The sequence below is a fragment of the Danio rerio genome, chromosome 20 (assembly GCF_052040795.2).
Source record: "Danio rerio strain M-AB ecotype USA chromosome 20, GRCz13ab, whole genome shotgun sequence".
Lineage (NCBI taxonomy): Eukaryota > Metazoa > Chordata > Actinopteri > Cypriniformes > Danionidae > Danio > Danio rerio.
This window is the reverse complement of record NC_141040.1, coordinates 51731561-51758862: the sequence shown is the minus strand read 5'-3', so window position 1 is coordinate 51758862 and position 27302 is coordinate 51731561. Positions and strand designations below refer to the sequence as shown.

General features: G+C 37.7%; 1 protein-coding gene and 1 long non-coding RNA gene across 35 annotated transcripts in view; one reads left to right on the top strand and one right to left on the bottom strand.

Moving 5' to 3' along the window:
* Positions 1-27302, top strand: part of tfap2d (transcription factor AP-2 delta (activating enhancer binding protein 2 delta)) — a 223076-nt gene that overhangs the window by 182503 nt on the left and 13271 nt on the right. For 18 of the 34 annotated variants that reach the window (XM_087297578.1, XM_087297573.1, XM_087297579.1 and 15 more), the window contains one exon: positions 26514-27011. In XM_087297578.1, coding sequence (XP_087153704.1) covers positions 26547-27011 — 465 coding nt within the window. In that variant the 5' untranslated portion in view covers positions 26514-26546. 34 annotated transcript variants of the gene reach the window in all.
* Positions 10395-27302, bottom strand: part of LOC147839473 (uncharacterized) — a 503025-nt gene continuing 486117 nt past the window's right edge. The window contains exon 3 of the long non-coding RNA XR_015519133.1: positions 10395-10476. This is a non-coding gene — a long non-coding RNA (uncharacterized LOC147839473). The remainder of the gene's footprint in view (positions 10477-27302) is intronic.

The window sequence follows — 27302 nt, the reverse complement described above, 5'->3', positions numbered from 1 at the left end:
TGCCAACCGCTCTGCAGATCTCTCGCACATACTGAATGTAACCCCAAACCATGAGTTTTCCTTTATCAAACTTGACTGATTTCTGTAAGAAAATTGAGTCCATGCTGGTTCCAGTAGGTCTTCTACAGTATTTGTGATGATTGGGATGCAGCTCAACAGATGCTTCATCTGAAAAATCGACCTTCTGCCACTATCCAAATGTTCAACTAGAAGTCAAGTTATTATTTTTTGCTCTTACAACTGGGATCGACGACAAGAGTTTTTTCAGCACAATACATCCACAATAGTAAAAAATTCCAAATAATGAAGGGAAAAAAACAATAATAATGGAAGTCAATGGTTACCAGTTTCTAACATTCTTCAAACTATCTTCTTTTCTGTTCAACATAAAAAACTATTATAAAAAGAGTCAATGGTTACCAGTTTCTAATATTCTTCAAACTATCTTCTTTTCTGTTCAACATAAAAAACAATAATAATAGGAGTCAATGGTTACCAGTTTCAAACATTCTTCAAACTATCTTCTTTTCTGTTCAACATAAAAAACTAGTTTGGAACAAGTCAAAAATGAACAAATGTTTTGATTTTTGTTTTAAGTATCCCTTTAAGGCGTCTTTGATCTATAAAAGCAGACATATATTCTCTGCCTGACCCCAAATGGGAATTGTTTACTAATTTGACCCCAACATTGGATTTCCATGATTATAAGTTTGTGCTGTTTCAGATGCTTGAAAATTCATCATATCATCTTGTCAGCTTGTTACTACAGTAACATTGTCACAGTACTCAGTGTGTGTGTGTGTGCATGTGTGTTTAAACTCGGATTGACTGATAGAAGCTTCAGGGAATTTGCTCATGGCTTTTGCCTGTAACCTTTATATGAAACCAGGTTTTGATTTGAAGCTTCTCTCTAGCACCGGTGACAGTGCATTTCAGGAACAGGTTTGCTGAGTGTTTCTGCATCTCGTCAGACAGTTGTGTGTTTGGAAGGTCTGTGTGTGTGTGTGTGTGTGTGTGTGTGTGTGTGTGTGTGTGTGTGTGTGTGTGTGTGTGTGTGTGTGTGTGTGTGTGTGTGTGTGTGTGTGTGTGTGTGTGTGTGTGTGTGTGTGTGTGTGTGTGTGTGTGAGAATGTGATATTGTCTCTGTGGTGAATGGGAAGGTCTGCGGTGTCTAATTAGAATATATGGGCTCCTGTGTTGTGACTGGCTTCTTTGAGCACGCTCACCTGTGCGCTTCCTGCTTATTAGCATTCTCATGCATATTAATCAGGAGCAGAGGCGCAGCACGCCCTAGCTTGGCCGCAGGGCATCATGGGAGATTACTTGCATGAGTAAATCCCGCTGGCTGGAGTTGGTCCAGAACTCCACAGCTGTCCGTCAAAGCGCAGGCGGGCAGAAGGGCATCAGGGTGTGGCGGGGCAGGGCGGTAAAGGGCTAGCGTTTAGCATGGGCTTAGCATTAGCTCATCAGGGATGAAGTCCGGCTCCTGTTGCATCGTAATGAGATCGCTTATTGTTTTTTGTTTTTTTTACTATGGCTATTTTGCTAATTAGCTTCTGTTTATTTCAGGATTCCAAACTTGATTTTTTTCCAGTACACTTTTCTGAAGACCTGTTGATATGTTTGATTTATTAAAGCTAGAAGAAACCCACTTAGAAATCTGATATATGACATATATGATGGCATATACACTCACCGGCCACTTTATTAGGTACACCTTACTAGAGCAGGGTTGGACCCCTTTTGCCTTCAGAACTGCCTTAATCCTTTGCGACAGATTCTGCAAGGTACTGGAAATATTCCTTAGGGATTTTGCTCCATATTGACATGCCAACATCACTCAGTGCTGCAGAGTTTTCAGCTGCACATCCATGATGCAAATCTCCCGTATCACCACATCCCAAAGGTGCTCTATTGGATTGAGTTCTGGGGACTGTGGAGGCCATGTGAGAACAGTGAACTCATTGTCATGTTCAAGAAACCAGTCTGAGATGATTCACGCTTTATGACATGGCGCGTTATCCTGCTGGAAGTAGCCATCAGAAGATGGGTACACTGTGGTCATAAAGGGATGGACATGGTCAGCAACAATACTCAGGTAGGCTGTGGCGTTGACACAATGCTCACTTGGTGCTAATGGGCCCAAAGTGTGCCAAGAAAATATCCCCCACACCATTACACCACCAACACCAGCCTGAACCATTAATACAAGGCAGGATGGATCCATGCTTTCATACTGTTGACGCCAAATTCTGACCCGACCATCCCAATGTCGCAGCAGAAATCAAGATCATCAGACCAGGCAAGGTTTTTCCAATCTTCTATTGTCCAATTTTGGTGAGGCTGTGTGAATTGTAGCCTCAGTTTCCTGTTCTTAGCTGACAGTAGTGGCACCCGGTGTGGTCTTACGCTGCTGTAGCCTATCTGCCTCAAGGTTGGACGTGTTACATGTTCAGAGATGCTCTTCTGCAGACCTCGGATGTATCGAGTGGTTATTTGAGTTACTGTTGCCTTTCTATAAGCTGGAACCAGTCTGGCCATTCTCCTCTGACCTCTGGCATCAACAAGGCATTTGTGTCCACTGAACTGTCGCTCATTGCCTGGATATTTTCTCTTTTTTGGACCATTCTCTGTAAAATCTAGAGATGGTTGTGTGTGAAAATCGCAGTAGATCCAACAACTCCAACAACCATGCCACGTTCAAAGTCTCTTAAATCCTCTTTCTTCCTCATTCTGATGCTTTGTTTAATTGCAGCAGATCGTCTTGACCATGTCTACATGCCTAAATGCATTGAGTTGCTGCCATGAGATTGGCTGGTTAGAAATTTGCATTAATGAGCAGTTGGACAGGTGTACCTAATAAAGTGGCCAATAAGTGGCCTTTTTTGCAATATGTCAAAACATGTTGTGTATATAATATACATTTTATAAATGTAAAATCCAAGCATGAACATAATTAATATGTATATATATTCCATGTTAAGTTTCCTATATGGGAATATAAAGTGCTGGGTGATAAAAACAAGGTGCTGAAGTGATCAAATCAGTATATTTAAAATAGCGTAGTTTAACACAAGGATTTTTATCCATATATTTTAGTGAAAATCTTTTTACAAGATTTTTTAAAGAAGGTAAGATTGTTTATATAACATTACATAAAGTTAAATAAAAGTAATGTTTCTGTCATAATGAAAACGTTTCGACTGCAGACTTTTGAACAGTAGTGTAGATTATCTGTAGCGCCTTTTATTTCTCATAAAAGTATCACGAAAGTGGTCCATATGACCCACGCTGCGTATTACCATATCAGAGATATAGGAAATGATTCAGGCTGAACTCAGAACAGATTTTTATTCTTATTTTGCATTATTTCTTTTTTTATTATTGAAATCTTTAGTTCCCATTCATTACAAATGTATAGAAAAAACACCCAGCACATTTAATGTTTTCTCCTTTTTGCTATCTATCTATCTATCTATCTATCTATCTATCTATCTATCTATCTATCTATCTATCTATCTATCTATCTATCTATCTATCTATCTATCTATCTATCTATCTATCCATCTATCCGTCCGTCCATCCATCCATCCATCCATCCATCCGGATGGATGGATGGATGCATTTATGCAGTTTAGGTCTAATCAGGACTGTTATAGTAGAGGTAGAAGTTATAAAGTGTAGTTATAGAAAACTCTGGTGATATGTACAGATGGATGTACTATAAACATAATATACAGGTTGTATTAGCTATGAACAGCGATTTACAGTAGATGAATATATGTACAGATTGCTATTAATAATCAGAAGTATCCTTAAGACGATCTGCTGCAGTTCAAACTGAGCATCAGAATGGGGAAGAAAGCTGATTTAGGTGACTTTGTACGTGGCATGGTTGTTGGACCCAGACGGGCTGGTCTGAGTATTTCAGAAACTGCTGATCTACTGGAATTTTCAAACACAACCATCTCTAGGGTTTACAGAGAATGGTCTAAAAAAGAGCAAATATCCAGTGAGCGGCGATTCTGTGGGCGCAAATGCCTTGTTGATACCAGTGGTCAGAGGAGAATGGCCAGACTGGTTCCAGCTGATAGAAAGGCAACAGTAACTCAAATAACCACTCGATACAACCGAGGTCTGCATCTCTGAATAATAGAAGATTGGAAAAACGTTGCCTGGTCTGATGAGTCTCAATATCTACTGCGACATTAGGATGGTAGGGTCAGAATTTTTCAACAGTTCAGGTGTAATGGTGTGGGGGATACTTTCTTGGCACACTTTGGGCTCATTAGTACATAGTGAGCATCGTGTCAACGCCACAGCCTACCTGAGTATTGTTGCTGACCATGTCCATCCCTTTATGACCACAGTGTATCCATCTTCTGATGGCTTCTTCCAGCAGGATAACACGCCATGTCATAAAGCGTGAATCATCTCAGACTGGTTTCTCGAACATGACAATGAGTTTACTGTACTCACATGACCTCCACAGTCACCAGAGCTCAATCCAATAGAGCAGCTTTGGGATGTGGTGGAATGGGAGATTCACATCATGGATGTGCAGCCGACAAATCTACAGCACTGAGTGATGCTATCATGCCAATTTAGAGCAAAATCTCTGAGGAATATTTCCAGCACCTTCTTAAATCTATACCACAAAGGATTAAAAGGGGCTTCAACCCAGTACTAGTAAGGTGTACCAAATAAAGTGACTGGTTGTGTATATAAGCTGCTCAACAAAAAAAAACAACACAATTTAACTCCCAAGTGTTCCCTTTATTTTTTCGAGCAGTATATATTCATCTCAGTAGATATAATGCTGGCATATGTTGTATGCAGCGTACAGTGTTATCAGGATGTACCGTTTAATTGAGCACACTACAAAGTCTGTATGTTTTCAGTGTTTATTTATCACTGTTCATCAATAAGACGGAAATGAACTGTTAGAAATAGTGCTGCAGAAAAGCAATATTGATCAGTCCTGCTTCAGCATTAGTATTTCCACATCATCAAACATATGAAAGTGCATTCCATATATATGTGTGTGTGTGTGTGTAAGAGAGAGAGAGATAGAGAAGGGTAGGGAGCACAGTGGGGTCCACATACTGTGTGAATACTAATTGAGCTCTCTTGGCAGGTCAGGGTCCCTCTCCTCTCGACATTTACCCATCTGCACCGCAGCACACACTCGCACACAGCTCCTGTGGATTACCTAGGCCGCAGGACAGAGCCGTTTCTATGGAAACCTCATAGCAGGCCGCATGAGTTAACCATACACCTAAAGTCTCCGTTTGTGTGTGTGAAGCTTGTATTCCTAATATTGTGGGCACCAAATGTCCCCACAAGTATAGTAAAACCAGTTTGTTTTGAGCTTTTTTTTTTTTTTTTACCCATGAGAAAAACGGCTCATAAATCAGACAGAATGGAGTATTTTGAGAATGTAAACATGCGGATTTGTTTGCTGTGAGGGTCAGTTTAGAGGTAGGATTTGACTGTACCTATAAACATCATGTTCATGAAAAGTCCCCATAAAGATAGCTGTACAAGTGTGTGCGTTAGAGAGAGAGCACAAACTGCACACCAACCTGTCATGCAGTTAATTATTGTATTCTTTTATAAAAGACAGTTCAGGGCTCAACAATAAGGACTGCCCTGTGGCCTGGGGCCAGCGTGCGAGGCGCTCTGGACAGTAGACAGAATTGTTACTGGCCCGATTCGTAGTGCCTTGTCACAAAAGTTTAATTTGTCTGGGACTATTTGTCAATTGCATATGAATACAGTCTTTGAATCCAGAAACAGTTTGTGCTTTTAAGCCTTTAAATATTGCCTTCTCAGTGATGTTGTAAACACCATTGGATTGGATGTTGTGAGCATGTCCTTTTTTTGTAACCTGGTAAAAACCAGTACAGCAAAATTAATTTATGAGGCTAAAAGAATGTCTTGGAGGCAAACATTTACGTGGGTACAATGCGAAGATATGCTCATACATTTTTGAACATTTTAAAAATATTAAATTCTAGATTCAAACACATTTTTGACACAATATTAAAAACATGTGGCTAAGAAATAGCTATTAAGTGAACTTTTTTTTTGTTAACTTAACTTTTTCACTGGGGCCAGTGAAAATATTGGCCGGGCAAGTAAAAATCTGAACCGCTGGCCCAATCGGGCCAGTAGAAAAAATCCTTAGCGTTGAACCCTGCAGTTGGAAAGTCTGGATTTTTTATTTATTTATTTTTTTTTTTTTTTAGTTAATCTGTTCAGATTTGTCTGCAAGAACAGTGTCTAAGAAACACTGAAACTTAAAGAAGTGGTTGAAAGTTACAGGTTGGTAAATAATATCTGTTTGGGGTCAATCAGAAATTAATTGGCTACTTTTATTGATCAAGTATGCCCTAAAGGGATAGTTCACACAAAAATTAAAATTCTGTCATCATTTATTAACTTTACTTGTGCCAAACCAAGCGGCAACCTCGTGAAGCTGATATGGAAGTAACTGAATCTGCAAATCTTCAAAATTCTGCTAGTTCTGGCTCTGTAATAGACTACGACTTAACAGCAGAAAAATGTGTTTACAGCCTGGTACAAAGAACGATTTTGGTTCGTATAGCTAATATTACCCTTCATGACAACTGTGAGGGGTGTGATTTTTTTTTTTATTATTATTTTTTAAATAACTTATCTGTTTCCTTTATATTAAGTCTGCATAATTAAGGGTCGTGGCCACTTGAGTGACAGCTAGGTCTGGCTGGTCACCGTCAATTCACCTCAGCTGGGGTGCATTTCCCAAACAACAATGCAACTCGTGGCTGAACTATCATAGTACGATGCATCGTTTGGGAAACGAATGATGTAGTGACGAGTGTTTCCCAAAATGCTTAGTTTCTCTGTCGCAGATCCATCGCTTGAACCATGTTAGTTATAACGTAAAACACCCATGGTGCTCTAAAAGGGGTGGAGTAACAACTTCTTTAGAGAAGAACCCCATTATTTCTTTGTGCAGATTATATAGTTTTACACGCGCACACACACATTTAAATTAAAACTCCAATATTAATTTGGATAGCAATCCAAATAACTGAAATGTATTTAAATGGCACATTTAGGACCTGTGTTTGCTTTACTAATATTATTTAGAAGTTGAACATTACATATTCTATTCTAAATCCTAAAATCACCTACAAATGCTAACACTATTCTAATATCATAAATCATATAAATAAATAAATAAATAAATAATGAGGCTATTTATTTTAAATATATTTACTTTATAATATTAATAATATTAGTGATGATGATGATGATTATCATTAATATTAAGTAGGATATCGTTTATTTATTTGTAATTTTTTTGAAAAGTCTACTTTTATAATTTGACACATGCAGAAAGTTCTAATCAGCAGGCCCATGTCATATACAGTACAGATACTTAATAAACAACTCACTATAAATTAAAAGCATTAACGTATGCTGTGTTTTTTGTTTTCACAAGCTTTGGAGACGTAACAAATTTTAAACCTCTTTTAAATAACAGGTCACCTATAGCTTTCATCATGAGGCTGTGTTCAAAATGGCATCAATGTTTTCAAAGTGCACTGCGAAGGGAGCACAATTGCAAACATGTAGATCGCTAAAACTAAACTTTAAAAATAGTCTGAAAGCAAATTACACCTAAGAGAGATGACCTTAATGCTTTTTTATTTTTAATAATTCCAACTTTGAATGGTAGAATGTTCTAAACGAATAGGGCATAGGGGGGATAAGTAGGATTTAGGAAACTTGTGACCTTAGTTGGCTAACGATGGTTTTGGTAAACGCACCCCTAATTAGCCGCTGAGCTCAGCATATACATTGTATGTTTGTTTTGTTTTATGTGGCTTTACAATCAATTGCTTCTTGGAATTATTTTCTACAATTATCAGATGGTATGCCATGCTGTGTGCACTTTATTGACGCACAAATCATTCAAGTGTCCTCCATTTCCCAGGTGAGTGAAGTTATATACTTATATGCATCTCTATAAATGTATTTGTTTATTTAAGATCATTTATAATGTTCTTTAGAGCTGTAAAACACTACAGAATCTGACAAATTGATTAGCTGTATATGGAAGTAATTTGCGTTTTCCTCCTGTAGAAAGTCGTCATAAGAACAATGTTTAGTGGCTCAATGTATTACACCATTGTTTTTACAAGACTAAACACTTTATTGATATAGTAAACCAAGCACATGTGATCAGAACACAAACAAGTCGCAGGTAACGAAGTATTAAGCATTTCTCACAAAGAATAGCCTGTCTAAGCAAAATGCCAAAATTCCAGCAGGTGTCTGTAGCTCCGCCCATGCTCCGCCTCTTTGCCCTTGTTTGGTATCCGCTGGTCTGTGCGATGATGTGCGAACAAAATGGCATCGGTTGGCCGCGCCTACTGGTAGCTTCTTATGTTCTTCAGAAACCTATGGGTGACGTCATGCATACTACGTCCATATCTTTTACAGTCTATGTGCCACACCTGTTTTAGTTTCTTTCCTTTTTGAACAAATGAAGACATTTTGAAGAATGTTGAAATCCTGTAGTCTTTCATTTTTATAGTATTTTATTTTCCAGCTACAGATTTCATTGACTTCCAGCAAAAGTATGGACCAACTTGAGGGTGGGGATTTTCATTTTTGAGTGAACTGTCCTTTTCAGCTGTCATAGGAGAATAGTACAAATACATTCACTAACGTCAAGTTATTTAATAAAGCACACAGTTGACGTCAAAATTATTAACCCTCTGATCCCCCCCCCCCTCCCCCCTCCCCCCCCCAAATGATGTTTAAGAGAGCAGGGAATTTTTCACAGTATGTCTGATAATATTTTTTCTTCTGGAGAAAGTTGTATTGGTTTAATTTTGGCTAGAATAAAAGCAGATTTTAATTTTTGAAAACTATTAATTATAATGGTTATAAATGGTATAAAGCACTAATATCTTGAAACATATCTAGTCAAATATTATTTACTGTCATCATGGCAAAGATAAAATAAATCAGTTATTAGAAATGAGTTATTAAAACTATTATGTTTAGAAATGTGCTGAAAAAAACTTATTTCTGTTAAACAGAAATTGGGCAAAACAATATACAGGGGGGCTAATAATTCTGACCTCAACTGTACATTAAATATTGTGAAATGTTATTATCATTTAAAATATCTGTTAAATATATTGGGATATCTTTAAAATTAACTTTCAGCATCATTACTGTATAGTTTTGCTGAAGAAATGAGCCAAACAAATGGAGAAAACTGTAAAATTACACCTTAAGAAATATACATAGATTATCAGTTTTACATATTTTAAGATTCATGTTTTAATTTTTACCCATTTATTTATGCTTTTGAATTGCATTATAGGATCCTGGTCTTTCTTCCAACATCTTTTGTAACTTTTATAACCATCTTTAATAGTTTTAAAGTGATATATTTTCTGGGTTGGTGTTGTACAGTATATTACGCTACAAAAACTGCCAGTACAGTTTCTGTTATTTTGCAGACCTGTTTATATATATATATATATATATATATATATATATATATATATATATATATATATATATATATATATATATATATATATATATATATATATATAACCGTAAATAAGCAGAAAACACAAAGTACGGACACTGTTGATTAACAGATTGTTGATAACAGAGTGTGGATTAAAGACATCTACAATGGAAGTGAAAATAAAACCATTCATTTCTTTAAAAAATAAAATTTATAGTGTATTAGTGTTCGCTCAATTTTCTATCAGTGCTGCTTTTAGAAGTGTTTTTAAAAAAGTCTTTGCATTACAAGTCAAGAACTAAACCGTCCAGCTATGAGGACGATGCAAATTCATTGATTTGAGACGAAACAGTAAATCAGCCAAAAAGACACAGGGAAAAGTACTTGACAGCTTTAATGAAGGGAGAAACTACAATTCCAAGTGCTGCAACATTACACAGTCAAATTAAAGATGATGGAGAAATACAAAACAACAATAACACTGTCAATATTATGCTGACGACTGAGCTCAAATAGTAAATTAACATACACTCACCGGCCACTTTATTAGGCACACCTAATAAAGGGGGGGGGGGTCTCTCCACATCTCCACCAGTGTGTAGTATCCACTTGGATGATGCGACGGCTGCCACAGGACAATGGCACCAGTGCACTCACCACACACCAGCTATTAGTGGAGTGGAGAGACAGTGTAAGAGCCAATTTGGAGGATGGGGATGATTGGGAGGCCATGATGTTTTAGGGTTGAGAGGGAATTTGGCCAGAACTGTTGACATGATCAAGACGATCTGCTGCATTATAATGATCAAGACGATCTGCAAACCGATCATCAGAATGGAGAAGAGAGATATCTTGTTTAATCTATGCCACAAAGGAGTAAGGCAGTTCTGAAGGCAAAAGGAGGTCCAACCCAGTACTAGGAAGGTGTACCTAATAAAGTTAAGATGCATAGGTATATTTCTGAAAATAGCCCAAAATACATTGCATGAGTCACAATTATTGGTCCTTTTATGCCAAAAATGATAGAATATCAAGTTAGGATCATCTTCAATGCAGATATTTTGTACATTTTCTACTTTAAATATATCAAAACTACATCCTTGATTAGTAATGTGAATTGTAAGAACATTATTGGGCAACTTTGAAGGCATTTTTCAGTATTGTGCCCTTTTTGAATCTTCAGATATTCACATAGTCATATCTCAGCCAAATTTTGTGTAAATAGAGCACATTTCATACACAGTGGTAATTCAAAGTTCTTACATAAACAGGAATAAAAGAAACAAGAGAATAAAAACAGATTTAAATGTGTTAAAACAGGTTATAAAGGAATGAAAAAGAAAAGAAAGACACAGTAGTGTGATCTGTGGGACATAGCACTGTGCTCATTCAGGTACAGGTAAACAGATGTGCTTCAGTCTTGATTTGAATGTGCCTAATGTTGGAGCACATCTGATCATTTCTGGATGCTGATTCCAGCAGCGGGGGCGCTGTTAGTAGCTGAAAGCAGATTCACCCTGCGGAATTTCTAGTTTATATGATCCTAAAGATCTGAGTGGTCTGTTAGGTTAGTATTGAGTCAGCATATCTGTAATGCATTGAGGCCATTTATTGATTTATAGTCCAGTAATAATACTTTTAACTCTATTCTGAATGTAACTGGGAGCCAGTGTAGAGACCTGAGGACAGGTGTGATGTGCTCTGATTTTTTCTGTTTCTGGTCAGAATCCTGGCTGCAGCATTCTGGATGAGCTGCAACTGTCTGACTGTCTTTTTGGGAAGGCCAGTGAAGAGTCCATTACAGTAATCCACCCTGCTGCTGATAAAAGCATGAACAAGTTTCTCTACTGTAAGTCCTCACTGGAAACAAAGCATCTAATTCTTGCAATGTTTTTGAGATGATAGTCTGCTGATTTATTAACTGATTTGACATGATTACTGAAACTCAGATCTGACTCCAGAGTCACACCAAGATTCTTGACCTTATTTTTTTGTTATTTGACCCTTAGAGCCAAGGTACGCATTCACCTTGAAAATCTCATATCTGTTTTCTAATGCAATGACTTCAGACATCAATGAAAATCTATTTATCTAGCAGATCTTTGCATAAATGTATGACAACACAATGGCTCAGTGGTTAGCATTGTCACCTCACAACAGGAAGGTCACTGATTCGAGTTTCAGCTGGGCCAGCTGGTAGTTCTGTGTGGTTTTTGAATGTCCTCCCCTTGTTGATGTGGGTTTCCTCCGGGTGCTCCGTTTTCCCCCACAGCCCAAAGACATGTGATACAGGTGAATTGAATATGCTGGAAAAGTTGGCGGTTCATTTCACTGTGGAAAATGAATGAATGAATGAATTTTGTAGACCTGTAAGTCTAAAAAAAATTGACACTTGTGACTAGTTTTGTGGTCCAGGGTCACATATAGAGTAGGGGATGCATTGTATGAATCAGGCTGTGGCAGAAACATAATTATGCATATCATCATCACATGTTTAATTACAGAGTGCAGTAAAGCATTATTCTGCAAAACCCAACAGGTAAAATCAAACTAAGCATGTTCATGTTAAAGTTAAAGCCAATAATGAGAGCAGAAAGCAGATATTTACAGATCTTGATAAGACGGACAATGTCATTCCAAGCCATTCTCTGCTATATCAGGCGTTCGTGTGTTTGTTAATGTCATAATATCAGTACGAGACGTGATGTATTACAGGGTATCTGACATTGAGTGTGTGCTGGTGTGTGTGTAGGTTACCATTTGATTGACAGGTGAGCAGAGTCTCAGTGCTCTGGGCTTCATAATCAGCAGCTTTATTCCGAGCACAAAGGATTGTGGGAAGAGAGGGATGAGAGAAGCCGAGAAGTGCAGAATAGTAAAATTCCCGGAGGAGAGGAGGGGTTGCCTTCTCTCCTTTGTTTATTTCTTTGCTTTCCTTTGAACAGGTTCTCAGTGTGTGTGTTTTCGGGAGTGCAGGTAGTGTATTTGGTGTATTTTTGAGTATGTGCGCTGCTCTGCGTGTGTGTTTTTGAAACGAGTGTTGCTCTCATTATGACTGATAGATCAAAAGCGTGATTAATTTCTGAGCACGTCTGCACTGGTGCTGTTGCTCCAGCTGTTCAGTGCCGATAAAACGGACGCTGTGATTGGATGAACTCGCAGTCAGTCAATAAAATTGGGTGGGTGGGTGTGTCCAGGTGCCGGGGGCTTGGTCATATTTTCATATAAGAGATGTTTTTCCTGTAATTTTGTTTGTTTTATAGACTCAAAAATAATCATGTCTGCTGTTTGGTCAAACTACTTATTTAAAATGAGCTGAAGCAACACAATTCTTTACTTTTCTGGGGGGGATAACTTTGTTCAATCCACGTAAATTTGTATGAACCAATAATCTAACATAATTCCTTCATGTTGTCCAAACACAAATCGATCGTGTGGAACCCAGCATTTTTAACAGTGTAGAGCAGCATTTGCTCATGCATGCTAAAACATGCTGGGTTGTTTCATTTATAATGTAGATACTATTGGGACATTGAAAAAAGTTTCATTAAAATCTTTTAATTTAAAAATAAAACCTCTGTTTACGCTTATTTTCCAGAATTTGTATTAAAACAACCCTGTAGAAAATGCTGGGTTGCACACAATACTTTCATATCTTCCCAACACAAATCAATTAAGTTAACTTATTGTTTTTACATACTTAAGTGGACTGAACATAAAACAAATAAACTGTCCCCCCAATAAAACTCAAAAGTTGTGGTGGGTAATTTCATTTTATAGTTTGAACAAGCAGAAACAATATTTTTTTTGAATGTACACAGAATTATTTTAACATTTAAACTCAATTTAGCCATATATTTATAAATATTTATAGAATTTGTATACTGTAAAACTGTAAAAACATTTAATTAAACTAAAACATTCTGAGTATGTGTTATTTTTAATTAATTTTAAAAGTCACATTTGATTACCATTCGTAATTTTGTAGATATTTTGTGATATTTACTATTGATTTGAATTGTAATGATTGATTAAATCTTTCAACCATTCATTCATTCATTTTCTTTTCGGCTTAGTCCCTTTATTAATCCGGGGTCGCCACAGCGGAATGAACCACCAATTTATCCAGCACGTTTTTTTTTTATGCAGCGGATGCTCTTCCAGCCACAACCCATCTTTGGGAAACATCCACACACACTCATTCAAACTCATACACTACGAACAATTTTAGCTCACCCAATTTACCTGTACCACATGTCTTTGGACTTGTGGAAGAAACCGGAGCACTCAGAGGAAACCCACCCGAACGTGGGGAAAACATGCAAACTCCACACAGAAACGGCAACTGACCCAGCCTAGGCTTGAACCAGCGACCTTCTTGCTGTGAGGCAACAGCACTACCTACTGCGCCACCGAATCGCCATCTTTCGACCAGTAAATTCCATTTCTAGTAAATGTTAGAACTAATGACACAGAACACTGAATTAAACATAAGTTTAACATTTAAAGACTGATGTAATACTCGCTTGTAAAGCCCAATAATCTTTGAAAGGTATTATTTAATTATAATGTTAAACACCAGTTTTCAGTGTTGCGGAAAGTTGCTTCTTGAAAGTAATGCATTGCTATATTGACTAACTCCCTAGAAAAGTAACTAGTTGAGTTACTTATAGTAAGTAATGCGTTACTTTTTATTACCCTTGCTGAGGTTTGATCTCTTTCAGAGCTTGTTATATTTTTCTTTTTTATTTTAATAGATGAGCTCTGCAATTAACAACGGACTGTTTAAAGTGCACCTACTTTACCTTTGAAAAACACATCAAAAAACAATATTTTAAGATGTTATCTGAGAACTTCCTGACTGCAGAGCGTTACATGCCGTATATCAGGGATGTGCGGTTACTGCCTCAAGGCTGATTTATACTTCTGCGTCAAGCGCACGCATATGCTACGCCGTGGCCTACGCATGGACGCACAGCCCACGCCATGGCCGTCACGTTGCTAAAGTGCATCTCTCAAAAAATGTAACTACACGTCGCAACGATGCGTATCGCAAGCTGATTTGTCGGCTTGATAGTGCTGATGATTGTTTGAGCGGAATCGAGAGCTGCGCGAGTCTGATAGAACGATCGTTTGTAAGTGTGGAGTCCTGTGTAGGAGGTCCGGATGGAAAGTTTTGTTTTGTGTTTACCTCATGGTTAAAGTTGTTGCACGTCCGCCGGCTCCTGCCTCAAAATGAGCGAGTTTGAGCCACTTGTACAATAAGGAAGCGTTCAGAAAAAAAAAAAACAGCAGCAAAGAAACTCGACACAGAAGAACATAAACACCTACTGCCAACTAGCGTTTCGGAAGTGTTACTGCAGAGCAACAGAAACAGCGCGCAGAAGTATAAATGCACAGCTATGTCGTTGCATGCACCGTGGGTCACGCCGATCACTTGATGCAGAAGTATAAACCAGGCTTCACCTGTCATCATCCTCACCTGCCATCATGAGATGTATACTAATGATAAAATCAACATTTGTCCACTGATCTGTGCTATAAATAAATTTCTGTATGACTCAAATGATTTCAATCATTTTTTAAAATCGCTGTATTTTGCGTATCGCCTGTTCAATTACAGCGTAGGAAGCGAGCTGAGGCAGCAAATCCCTATCCATTGAGACTGTAATCCTCTTTTACTTCAATGTGTTCAAATAATGAACACGTTCTCTCATCGACTGCATGATTCATTGTGACTACTTTCATTTTAATTTAGCATTTTTTTAAAAAGCCAATTCATTAAACTAAAAAGTAACTTGTGTTACATTTGCATTAATTAACTTAAATATTATTAATGTGCTTTTGAAAGCACTATTGGTTGGGTTTAGGGAAGAGGGTTGGTAGGGGTATCGGTTCGTCGGTCAGTCAGACAACAGCAACCTCTGATGGATTTACAGGAAAACAACAGGCGTTAATGGCACTGGTGATAGACATTTGAGATCTGAAAAAACGTACACAGCGCCCTCTGATGGATTCACAAAAACTGCAGAAAAACGTAGCTCCTAGGACACATTTCGTGATCTCCAGAAATGTATATACGGTGAACGTGGTAAAAATCAGGCTTCAATAATCAGTCTGGGCTAAGTTTAAGCGAATAATTAAATTAAATTCTCCCATATATCAACTTCCCTATGATCGTCGCTCAATTTGGCTACCAATTTTTTATATGACATATTCTCAATCATGATTGCCATCCATAATTTAAGTGTAGGCCATTAAATGTCTTTCCAAAAATGGATCGATAATATTAAAGTTAGTGCATGTATCATTAGTATTAAGGACATTTCTTTTTAACTATTCCTATTTCTAAGTTGTTTTGGACTATTATATTGAAGTGCGCGTGTAATTTCAGCACTGCTGTTAGTTGACGCTGCTGCGGCTCAAACTTTCCATCCTCTCTGGGCAGCTGCGTTTCCTTCCAGTGGAGGTTTTTATTCAAGCCGGCGTTTCTCAGAACTGCTGCTGAAACTCATTTACTTCAGCTGCAGGAAGTCAATAGCATCACTCCTCTTTCCTCTGTGCCTTTCCTTTTCTCTCTTTCGTCAGATCTACTTAGTATGTTCAAAACAATCCTCGCCCGTCAGTCTTTTCATTGCATCTCTCTTTCCGCTCCTGTCTGTCCGTCCATGTTTCAGCAAATAAACACCAGCTTTGTGCGACTGCTGGTAACCAAGTTATTGTTTTGAGATGCCAAATGTACTAATATTTACAATATCCATGCCCGTCCGTCTCCTCCGCAATGTGCTCCGGTTTTTGTTCAGTTGCGTAAAAGTGATTTTCTCTTGTTTTTAGCTGCTGATTAAGCTCATATCCATAAACAAAACGACCTCGTTTAACAGATTACAAAGGAATTACGCGATCAAAGAGCAAAAGTCAGGATGTCTAAGAGAGTAGGAGAGAGAGAGTGTGTGAGAGACGGAAAGAGAAAGAGAGATAGACCTCTTGCCCTGCTCTATCTGATATCGGAATCCATTTTGTGCTGAATGAACGTAACAGCTAATCCCGCCCTCTGGTACAGGCCTGAGGGTCTCTGACAGTCACACACACACACACACTCACTCACCGAGCATTTACATGCACTCACAGAAGCATCATTGTGTTGCATGTTTTCTGAAATACACACTGTTTTTGTGAATGACTTGCAGTAAATGTGATGTATCTGTGAGTGTGTAGTGCAGTATTCACAAAGTCTGTCAGTTTCTTTCAATGAAGTAGGCGTTGTTTACTGTTGAAAAGAAAATCCTCCAGTGTCATTCTGAGTTTCAATGTTTGCGCTGTATATTTTGTCACAACAGACGCAAATTGCTGCACACTGCATTAAAAATCTTAATAGGGAAGCATGATATTGGGAAAAAAACTGACATTGCAATATTCAGTCTTGGGGGTAATGCATGTTTTGTAATGCAAGTAATGCATGTTTTGTGATAACACTACTTTTCTAAGTAACAAGTAATGCATTACTTTTAAAAAAAATAAGCAATAATATTTGAGTTAATTCGCTTTCGATGTGACACAGTGGCTCAGTGGGTAGCACAATCGCCTCACAGCCAGAAGGTCTCTGATTCGAGTCTCTGCTGGCTCAGTTGGCATTTCTGTGTGGAGTTTGCATGTTGTCCCCATGTTCACATGGGTTTCCTCCGGGTGCTCTGGTTTCCAGGTGGATTGGGTAAGCTAAAATTGTCCATACTGTATGTGTGTGAATGAGTGTGTATGGGTGTTTTCCAGTCATGGGTTGTAGCTGGAAGTGCATCCGCTGCGTAAAATATATGCCGGATAAATTGCCGGTTCATTCCGCTGTGGCAACCCCAGATTAATAAAGGGACTAAGCCAAAAAAGAAAATGAATGAATGATTGATTAACTTTTAATAAATAAATTGCTGAATTCAAATGAAAGTAGTCAGTCAATGACGCAGTCGATGAGAGAATGTGTTCATTCATTTAAACACATCGAAGAAAAGGAAAAGGGGATTATAGTCTTAATAGACAAGGATTTTACTTAAAACAAATAGTACAAAACTAGCAAACACATTGCTTTAAACTTTCAATAATCTGTATATCTGGCATGTATAGCTCCAGGGTCAGGAAGTTCTCAGATAACATTATTCTAAAATATTATTTTTTGATGTGTATTTTTTAAAGGTAAATGAAGGATGTACAGTTCGTTAATTGCAGAGCTCATCTAATAAAAAAAAGAATGAAAAAAAAAACAAGTTCTGAAAGAGATCAAGCCTCAGCAAAACTAATAAAAAGTAGCACAAAAGTAACGTAACGCATTACTGACCATAAAAAGTAACTAAGTAACTCAACTAGGTACATTTTTAGGGAGTAACTCAATATTGTGATTTTTAAAAGTAACTATCCCCAACACTGGCAATATTTTATTTTTAATGCGATACATATTGCGATATATTGTATAAGATTTCACTAGATGAAATGAATGGCTCTATTTTATGATGATCATGTAGAGTGCATCTGCATTAAATATTAAATAAACCAATTAAAGGTATGGATAAAAACAGTAGAGCAACGATATAAATGGAAAAAAGCAACAGCAGATATTTGTTTTTCAGGGAGTCCTGCAGTATTCAGGTACAAATTGAGTAATGAAATGTAAAATAACAGTGCAGTTTTCGTTGTGTGTGCAGTGCTCAGCATAATTGAGTTCACCCCATTTTGAAAATTAAAATTTGTTTGCATTTCTCTGTGAATACAGGCAATGTATTGGTGCATTTGAACAAAACAGATTTATTAAACAGATATATTTGTTAAAATATTATTTTCGTCATTAAACATATTTAGAAATTTAAAGGTAATGCAATTAAATTCAAGCAAAATATTACAAAAATAAATTGCAAACCACAAAATGCCAACTAAATTATTTTTTTTTTTGCTTCTTATGATTTTTCTTTTTATTTAATAAGTTTATATTTAATATTTTTCTATAACATACATTTGGGTGCACTAGTTTTTAAACCGTTATCCATTATTGTAAGTTATTTTGTTAGATAAGCTCCAGATTTGGCTTCAGCTTCCTATTAAAAATATTAGTTTAAATGATATATTTGTGAGGGGTGTACCCATAAATGTTGAGCATATATATATATATATATATATATATATATATATATATATATATATATATGATTAATCTTTTTTTAAGTTAAAGACATTAGAATTTCTTGTGCGTGAATGCTTTAAAGGCCTCAAAATCACAATTAACTGTGCTCCTGGTCAACTATAATCTTGATTCCTCATTGCAGATCCTGCAATGTGACTATTGCAGATGTGCACATTGTGATAACGACGCTGAAACAATATATTGTGCAGCCCTAGTTCTTAACTTGTTTGGGTACAGGACCCAGATTTCTATTTGTTCGTTGACTAAATACTCACTTTTTGATGAATTTTGACCCAATTACTAAAACAGAAAGTACATTTACTTCACAAAATTGGTTGCCACACACTAGCACTGTCTCTTTTTACTTAGTGTAATAAATTAAAATATTATAAACCTAAGTTGAAAGAATATGACTACACCTTTCATGCATGTCTTTTAAAATCAGTTTTAAATCAAAAACTCAAAGTGCTCTTGCTACCCACCATGTAAATCATGAACCCTTGTGAGCTGTTCAAATTGATTATCCTTTCGTTATGTTGGTGGCTGTTTTTGCCCCATTGACTAATATTATAATGACATTTTTTTGATTGCAAAGCCATGACACCAAATAATCATGCATTCTTGATTGTTGGTGTTTTTCCCTGTTGGGAACAAGTCAAACTATTAATTTTTACTGTTGATCATCAGTTGGCAGCATTAACCGTTTACATAGGCATGTGCAAAAAAAAAACAAAAAAACATTCTGGCTTTTTATGCAGTTCTGTGGAGTAAAAACAGCAAATGAAAGTGTCTGTGCATAAATACACTTACTATGTTTACTATGTTCTGTGAGCTGAGCTGCTCATTTTTTTATTTTCTCAAACATATCAAGGTGTGCAAAGGTCTCTCTCGCACATGCCCACTATACTTCTAGCCTGATCTCACGAGAAAACGTAAGTATTTTACGTTTTGTCAGTTTAGTGACTAAATCGTGTGAAAATGTGCGATTTTAAAAAAGAGGCATAGCACCTAACCCCAACCATCATTGAGTGATGAGCAAATCGTACTAAATTATACTAATTGTATGAATTCACACTGAATCAAAAAGTTACGAATTGCTGTTAGATTGTGTTGACACTTCATATTATCCAAAAACTAAGATTTTTTTGCACAGCAACTGATGATTAACAGTAAAAATTTGATTTAGACTCAATCCAAAAATGTTGTGATAATGGAAGTCGATGGGGCAAAAACAGCCCTGAACGATAATGAAAGAGTAGTCAATTTGCCCAGAGTTTATTGAACATTTTCAAAGCATTTTCCCAAAAAATGTGTCCGAATAAGATTTGTCATTAAAATCATTTCATTTGCTGAACCACACAGAGAAGGTTGTGGCCAATTAATCACTCACAATCACTGCAGAGTGGATGAAAATGTCCCAACAGCACATAAGGGTTAAGGAATATAATATACACGCACAAACCGAGTTTGCACAGTGATGCTTAAAACTATTTTAATTAGCCCAGAAAATGAGTTCATTCAAGATTCAATGAGAATTTGAAACCATTACTTTCCATTTACTTTTACATTATCATTACTTACTTGAACCATTATTTCAACTGCCAAGACTTCTAAAGTCCTAAAAATAAATAAACCATTTCCACCAATATTCTGTTTAAAATATTCTAAATCTAGAGAACCATTTTCCAATATAAATCTCTTTGTTGACATGGAAATATCTAATTTCTTAAAGTGACTATATATGTCAATGAAGGAACTTTCTTTTTAAGAGTGTAGTAGATTTTTACTACCTGATGTGGTAGTTGTTGATGCTGGTCTTCAGTCTGAACATTTTAGCTATCAAGTGGTTAATTGGTTGTAATTAACCTTAAACTCCAACTGTAGAGCGGATTATAACTTCAAGAATCCCACTATAAACCACAACTAACTGTTTGATAGATGTTTTTTAATCTGGTAGAATAAGCTGCTGCTTAGGTCAACTAGATATCTAATGGCAGTTAATCTAGATTAATAGATGAAATAGGATTAAACAGGATCTGGATTACAAATGTTCACTCACTCAGTGCTCATTCAACTTGAAAACAGGCTGTTAATTTAATGTCTGTGCGTTTTCTGCATCGTGTAGCTCAGCCTCTGGTGAACATAATAGAGTATTGATCCTTTTCCATGCCTAAAATGGACTTTAATGTGACTTTTGCAGCCCAATTCCACAAGCTGTTGGAGTGTTTTTGATTTTGAGATGAGTCCCATTTTAGCACATAAATGAAGATGTGGGTGTATGAGGCGTGTTGTGATTAATGTACAGTGTTGGAATGATGGTAAAGCCTTTCATTGCTCTAAAACCCGACCGGAGCGTCGCTTCCAGAAGTTTGGTGAGTTCACCGGACCGTAACGCTCTGTCTGTAACGGGCATTTGACTCGGAACTAATGAAGAAATGAGACGGAAACAAATTATGACAGAAGTTAAACGAGCAGATGCTCGTCTGTAGGATTTATAACTATATCAGAAATCATAAGCACCATGAAAATGATATGCTTTGACATTCATTTTTGTTAAAATTAGGAGCATATATGCATTTTATTTACCACACTAGCTATATTTTTGTTATCATTATAGGATGTAAATTGCAAGGCCTTCTTTACGCTGTTGTGACTTTTGTTGTGTGTGCGCGTCCGCGTTAGTGTGTCAGTGCTCTTCCGTTATTTTGGCAGATTGCTCTTTTAATTAACGCTCATTTTGCGCGCATCTGGCACGTGTCTAGATTTAAATTAATTTTTAAGATTCAGTTTAGTTCAGTCAAGGAAAAATAATACTCGAGTGCTGTTTGTTTACTTGCTGAAATGAGTTTGCAGTTGGTCATTTGTCAAGACGCCACATTTAGCTCATATTGTGACAGATTTGAGACACTGGAGGAAATCTGTTACAGCTATTAGTAGTGGTTAAAATCCTCTCGTTCGTTTTTGATCACCAGTTTACTGTATGATTGCACTCCTCCGCTATTGATTGTGATTCTGCTTTAACTAAGGGTCATCCTGGATTTCTTTTTATAATTTACACCTAACTTGTCATGGCATAATCTGCATGATTTACATTGAAATATTCGTTAAACCCCTAATAATGGATTTTATTTGGTTAAATATTTCGCCTGGCTCTGACACAGAGAAAATTAATTTAGTGCACTTCATTAAATCCACCAAATACACCACGCGCTGAAACTGACGCTGCGCCCCTCCCCCTCTAAATCTATTAGCATATAAAACTGTGTGGATGTGTGTGTGGTGAATGTAGGTCACATCGATGAGGGCTGCGTATACTTTTTAATTATAATTATCTCATAAACACCTTATTTGGTGTTTTGCAGTGTATAAAGCTAGAGAGCCGTTATCTAACGGACGCAGACACCATATTGAGCATCACTCACATCCACGACTGATGAGTTTCATTTGACTGTGTTTTCGACAAGTGGTCAGTGTGAGACAAACAGCATTGTGGACATAGAGCTTGAATTAAAATAAGTTTCTTTACCTGTCTATCTCCAGATTAACAAAGCAGTGTGGGTTTTGGATGCTGATAGATTGCGGTGCCAACCTGATATTTGGGGGAAGGCAACAATTTGAGCAACTTTATTTGTTAAATATTCTGTTTAAATAAAGTAGTCAGATTTTAATCTACAGAGGTAAACAACGTAGCTAAATCTGAACAATTTTATCAAATGATTTAACATTTTATGCAATTACAAATTAAGACCTTTCTAGTTATCTGAACTTTTCATAAATTACTAAGTTGTATAAGTTCACTGTTTATACATTAATATCAGTATTTCTTATATTTCTATTAGTATGTTTAAAACTTATACTCAATCTCATTTATGTATGAATGTCGACAAAACCACTTGAGCTTGTATGTTTACGCGGTTACAAGTCAACTGAGGTTTTTAAGAGTCACCAGAATATTTGTCTTTGCTTCTGATTGTTGCTGCTCCAAATGACAGATCTTATGATCCGGTGGCGGCCAGCTGCTAGTAACAGTTTGCGACGCTTTTAATCCAATGTTAAATCAATTACAGTTAACTCTGGGCCAAACTGGGATGGACACCTCCTCTTTAAAAAAAGTTTCATTTTGCATCTGTTATTTTTATTTCTAATTTTGCGTGGATTGGCGGCGGATTTACGTATAGTGGAACCATCTCGAGGAGCATCCAGACCGAACAGATGGACTCGAGCCCTGACCGGTACAGCGTGCATATGTGCATCCGCTGCTGTGCGCGTTAAGCCCTATTAAGACCGTCTACCGTGCAACTGGTGCTTCGCTCAATCCCGCGAGCACTCGCAGACTACACAAGCGAAAGCTTCTAATCCCTCACGTGAGAGGACGGGTTCTCTCGCGCTCACATCGTGTAATTTACAGTCTGCCTGGAGGCCTTAGAGATATATCTGAAACCAGACCGTGTTATTTCATAAGAGCCTCCTGCTGGGCGATTCGTTTCCTATGTCACCCCCAGACCTTTAAAGTGCATTTATGGCACAACAACCTGCTCGTTTTATTGAATTATTTACATTTTAAGTTTATTTTACCAACTATTCGTTTAATATTACTGTTATAAACCGTTTCATTTTGTTAATCTCATTTGCCTATGAACATTTCCTGCTTGTTAAACTATTTCCTAATTGTAACAAGAGGCAATTTAATCATAACTTGACGTTAAATGTCTGTCATAAAATTATTTATCAATATGTTGATATTTTTGGATTCTCGGAAGCTATGGAAAATAAAAATGTAAAAATGTAAAGGACTATTATTGTTTGCATCCCTAAAAATGGTCTATACGGTTTCACATGAATGAATTCAAGTTGTCCCAACACAAACTGGTTAGGTTAAAGGGATAGTTCATTAAAATGCACTCTTTGTTCATCCTCGAGTGGTTCAAAACCTTAATAAGTTTATTTCTCTTGCTGAACACAACAGAAGATATATTTAGGGAAGCTGAAAAGCTATAACCATTGACTTTAATATAGGAAAAATTAATAGCTTACTATGGAAGTCAATGGTTTCAGGTTTGCAGATTTCTTAAATATAAGATTTTGTGCTCAACCGAAGGTAAATAAAAGTAGTTTAGCTTGGGTAAAGAAAATTAGGGAAACTAGGACTTTTTTACGTTAATTGTTTTTTTTTAAAGTGGATTAAACATAAAATAATTAAGTTATGCCAAAAAAAATATCAAGAATTGTTTCTAACAAGTACTTTAAACAAGCAGCAAAAATCCTTTTTTTAGTGTATCTTGTGTCATGTTAATCTGAATTAGTCCTGGTGTTCGGAGATCACACATTTCCTTTCTGTTTTGTTTGCCTGAGAAAAAAGAGAGAGAGAGCCAATGATGTAGGCCTCCTCAATAATGTCTACTTAAAACAACATCAGCCGTTTTAGCTCGCCCATTAAATGAAAATAAAATGAGGCTTCCCTTCTCTCACGTTGTTTTGTGAGTTAAAGATTTATGAAGCGGAATACGTCAGTATATGTGTATGTTTGTGTGAGAGGATCCTCCCTTTGCGCGAGACACCGGGCGCTTGAGGCGTCTCCGTCCGCCCTTCTCATGCACGAGGGCGCGAGCCCGCGGTAATGGCGGTAATTTGGGTTAAATAAGGAGCATCAGCTTTTTAAACGCTTAAAAATTGCCAAACCTCTTGCAGACACACACACAAAAAACCTTAACTCGTGTATTTTGCTTCTGGGGAGGGAGGAGACTTTCAGAAACGGTGAGAACGAGGCAAATGACTGGTACTCACTTAAACACACACACACTCACATTTGTACATCAGCTGAAAGTGTTTCCTGTTAAACGTCACGACTCATTTTATTTTTTTTTCCTAGTTAAATATTCATATTAGGAAGTTTATCGCAGACCGTGGGTGAAACGGTTGTCCGTGTCTTTTCATGCACCTGTGTGGCTCTTAAAACGTAAATTTGACCGACAGGTTGATTTGAGCGATGACCCCCCATGCACGCGCGCCCCACTCATCATCCTAAACGTGCACAAAACACTTCCAGCGTGGGTCAGACCGTCACTGTCCCGGTTCCGTTAGCCGTGAACAGAACACAAATGATACATGTTGAATTGAATGGCTGCGGTGTAATTAAACTGGACATAAAGTGTGTACAAAGTGCGGATGTTGTCAAAAAAAAGGGCATTGCTAAAGTACTATATAAAAGTAATATATAAAAGCAAAATACTACATAGAAATAGCGTCGATTAATGTACACAACTGATGAAAAGGGGAGTTAAAATAGACTATTTATATACTATAGCTTTGAAACAGTATTTAAATAATTCTTGCACTAATGTTTTCGCTCGACATTATCTATAAATTAAGTTTTCGATCAAAATAATAAAGAAAATGCGTGATTGTGGTTAAAAGTGTTCTTAATTCGTTCTGTTATTATTTGCAATTCATTTTTCTTTCATGCAAACGCTTCTCTCCTAAATCAAAATAAAAGTAATTGATAAAACAAACCGAGACCACATTACGAATAAGTGAAATTTAGAAATGTTTAATCGTGCAAAATAACAGCGATACAAAATACACCAAGTTAAACTTACGTGTTGTTGGGAAAAAAATCCAAAAAGCAGGTAAATGGTAAAGCCGCGAGGAAAACGGAGACAAATAAAACTGGCCCTGCTAAAGAAAGCACAAACGACCTTAAAGAAATGTCCACAAAAATCATCAAAAATGTTGAAAGTGCACTTGGTTCCTTATTAGGCGAAGATACAATATTTATTCCGTGTCTCCAGGGATGAGGCTGCTCTCTCTATTGTCCTCCCTTTCCTCAATGCTGATGCTTAATTTTCAAAACTTCTATATTACCAAGGGACCTACGACATCAGCCGGAGAAATACCCAGCAAGTACAAAATCCGAGCCAGGGAGCGCTTTGTGCAGAGGGGAGGCATTTCAGCCGCTTTTACCGACAGCGCGAGGCGACATTTCATTTTCACGCGCTATTTTGGGGATTTTTTTTCTTTCATTCGTCCAACAGCGCGAGGAAATCGGGTTATTGGATCGCGAGAATGTCAGCCACATTTCCGGGACTGGTGCACGATGCGGAGGTATTTAAATTCATTTCTTACCACTTCACAAAAATCGTCTAATTTCATTTAATTTAGCGTAGCGTCGGATGGAGGGGAATTTGTGATTGCTTAGCACAGCGGAATGGAAGTTAATACTTGTGATGGGAGTTTGCTGCAAAGGCGAGGATAACTATTCAGTTCTGCTGAAAATACGTTGTGCTATATTTGTTGTTTTTGCTCTCATTGATAAATATTGCTCTCGATGGTTCATGTAAATAAAATATCTCCGCCGTGATTTGGACTATATTTGCTCTTTCTTTATTTCTTAATAACAATCATAATAATTATCTCAGTAGCAGCAGTAGTGCAGACCCTGGTGTCTTGTGCTTACCTGCGGTGAAACGGGCGTAGATTGTTGGGACTAAAAGGCTTTTAATAGCGATTGCACGGACGTAGTAATAATAATATAGTCAAATAACAGACTCCGTGGCAAATGATAGACAAGTGAGGGAGGAAAAAACGCTGTGAGCTCGTGGAGCAGTTTGCAGTGTGTTTCACGCACTCCCTCCCAGGCACGGAGAGATGACATCGCCGTCAGGTACTTTTCTAAAGACACTTTGAGCTGCTGTGTGTGTTTGTGTGTTTGGGGAAGGTTTGAGTTTCCGCCGCGTGAGAAATGCGCGCGGATCGCTGCGAGCGCGTGTAAATGACATCCCTCATATTTTTCTCTTTTTTCCCCGCACAGATACGTCACGACGGATCAAACAGCTACCGTTTGATGCAACTCGGATGCTTGGAATCTGTGGCCAACTCGTCTGTCGCTTACTCTTCATCGTCTCCGCTTACATACCCAGCTACCGGAACCGAATTTGCCTCCCCGTATTTTCCCACGAACCACCAGTACACGCCCTTACACCACCAGTCGTTCCACTACGAGTTCCAGCACAGCCACCCGGCCGTGAACCCGGACGCGTACTCGTTAAACTCTCTGCATCACTCGCAGCAGTATTACCAGCAGCTCCATCACGGCGAACCGGCGGACTTCATCAACCTTCACAACGCCCGGGCGCTCAAGTCTTCGTGCCTGGACGAGCAGCGAAGGGAACTGGGCTGCCTGGACGCGTACCGCAGGCATGACCTGTCAATCATGAGCCACGGCTCTCAGTACGGCATGCACCCCGAGCAAAGACTGCTGCCCGGGGCGGGTCTGGGGCTGCCGCCACCGGGGGCCGATGACCTACAGGTACACCTCACCGGCATTCTACCGTTCAAGCACAAAACACACACACGCTCAACGGTGTCGTCTGCAGAAAAGTCGACGCCTTCAGGGATGTTGCATAGTCACTTTCACTGCCCGAACAGAAGAAATGATTGCCCGAGGGCTCGAAAAAAAAAACATCCGGAAAAAGAAGGCCGTGCGATCAACTTTTGCGGCCTTGATGATTTCGCACAACGAATAAATTGATCGAATAACGCACAATAGTAAGCTACTCTTTACAAATAAATTGCGTATAAACGAAGAAAATACATAGTG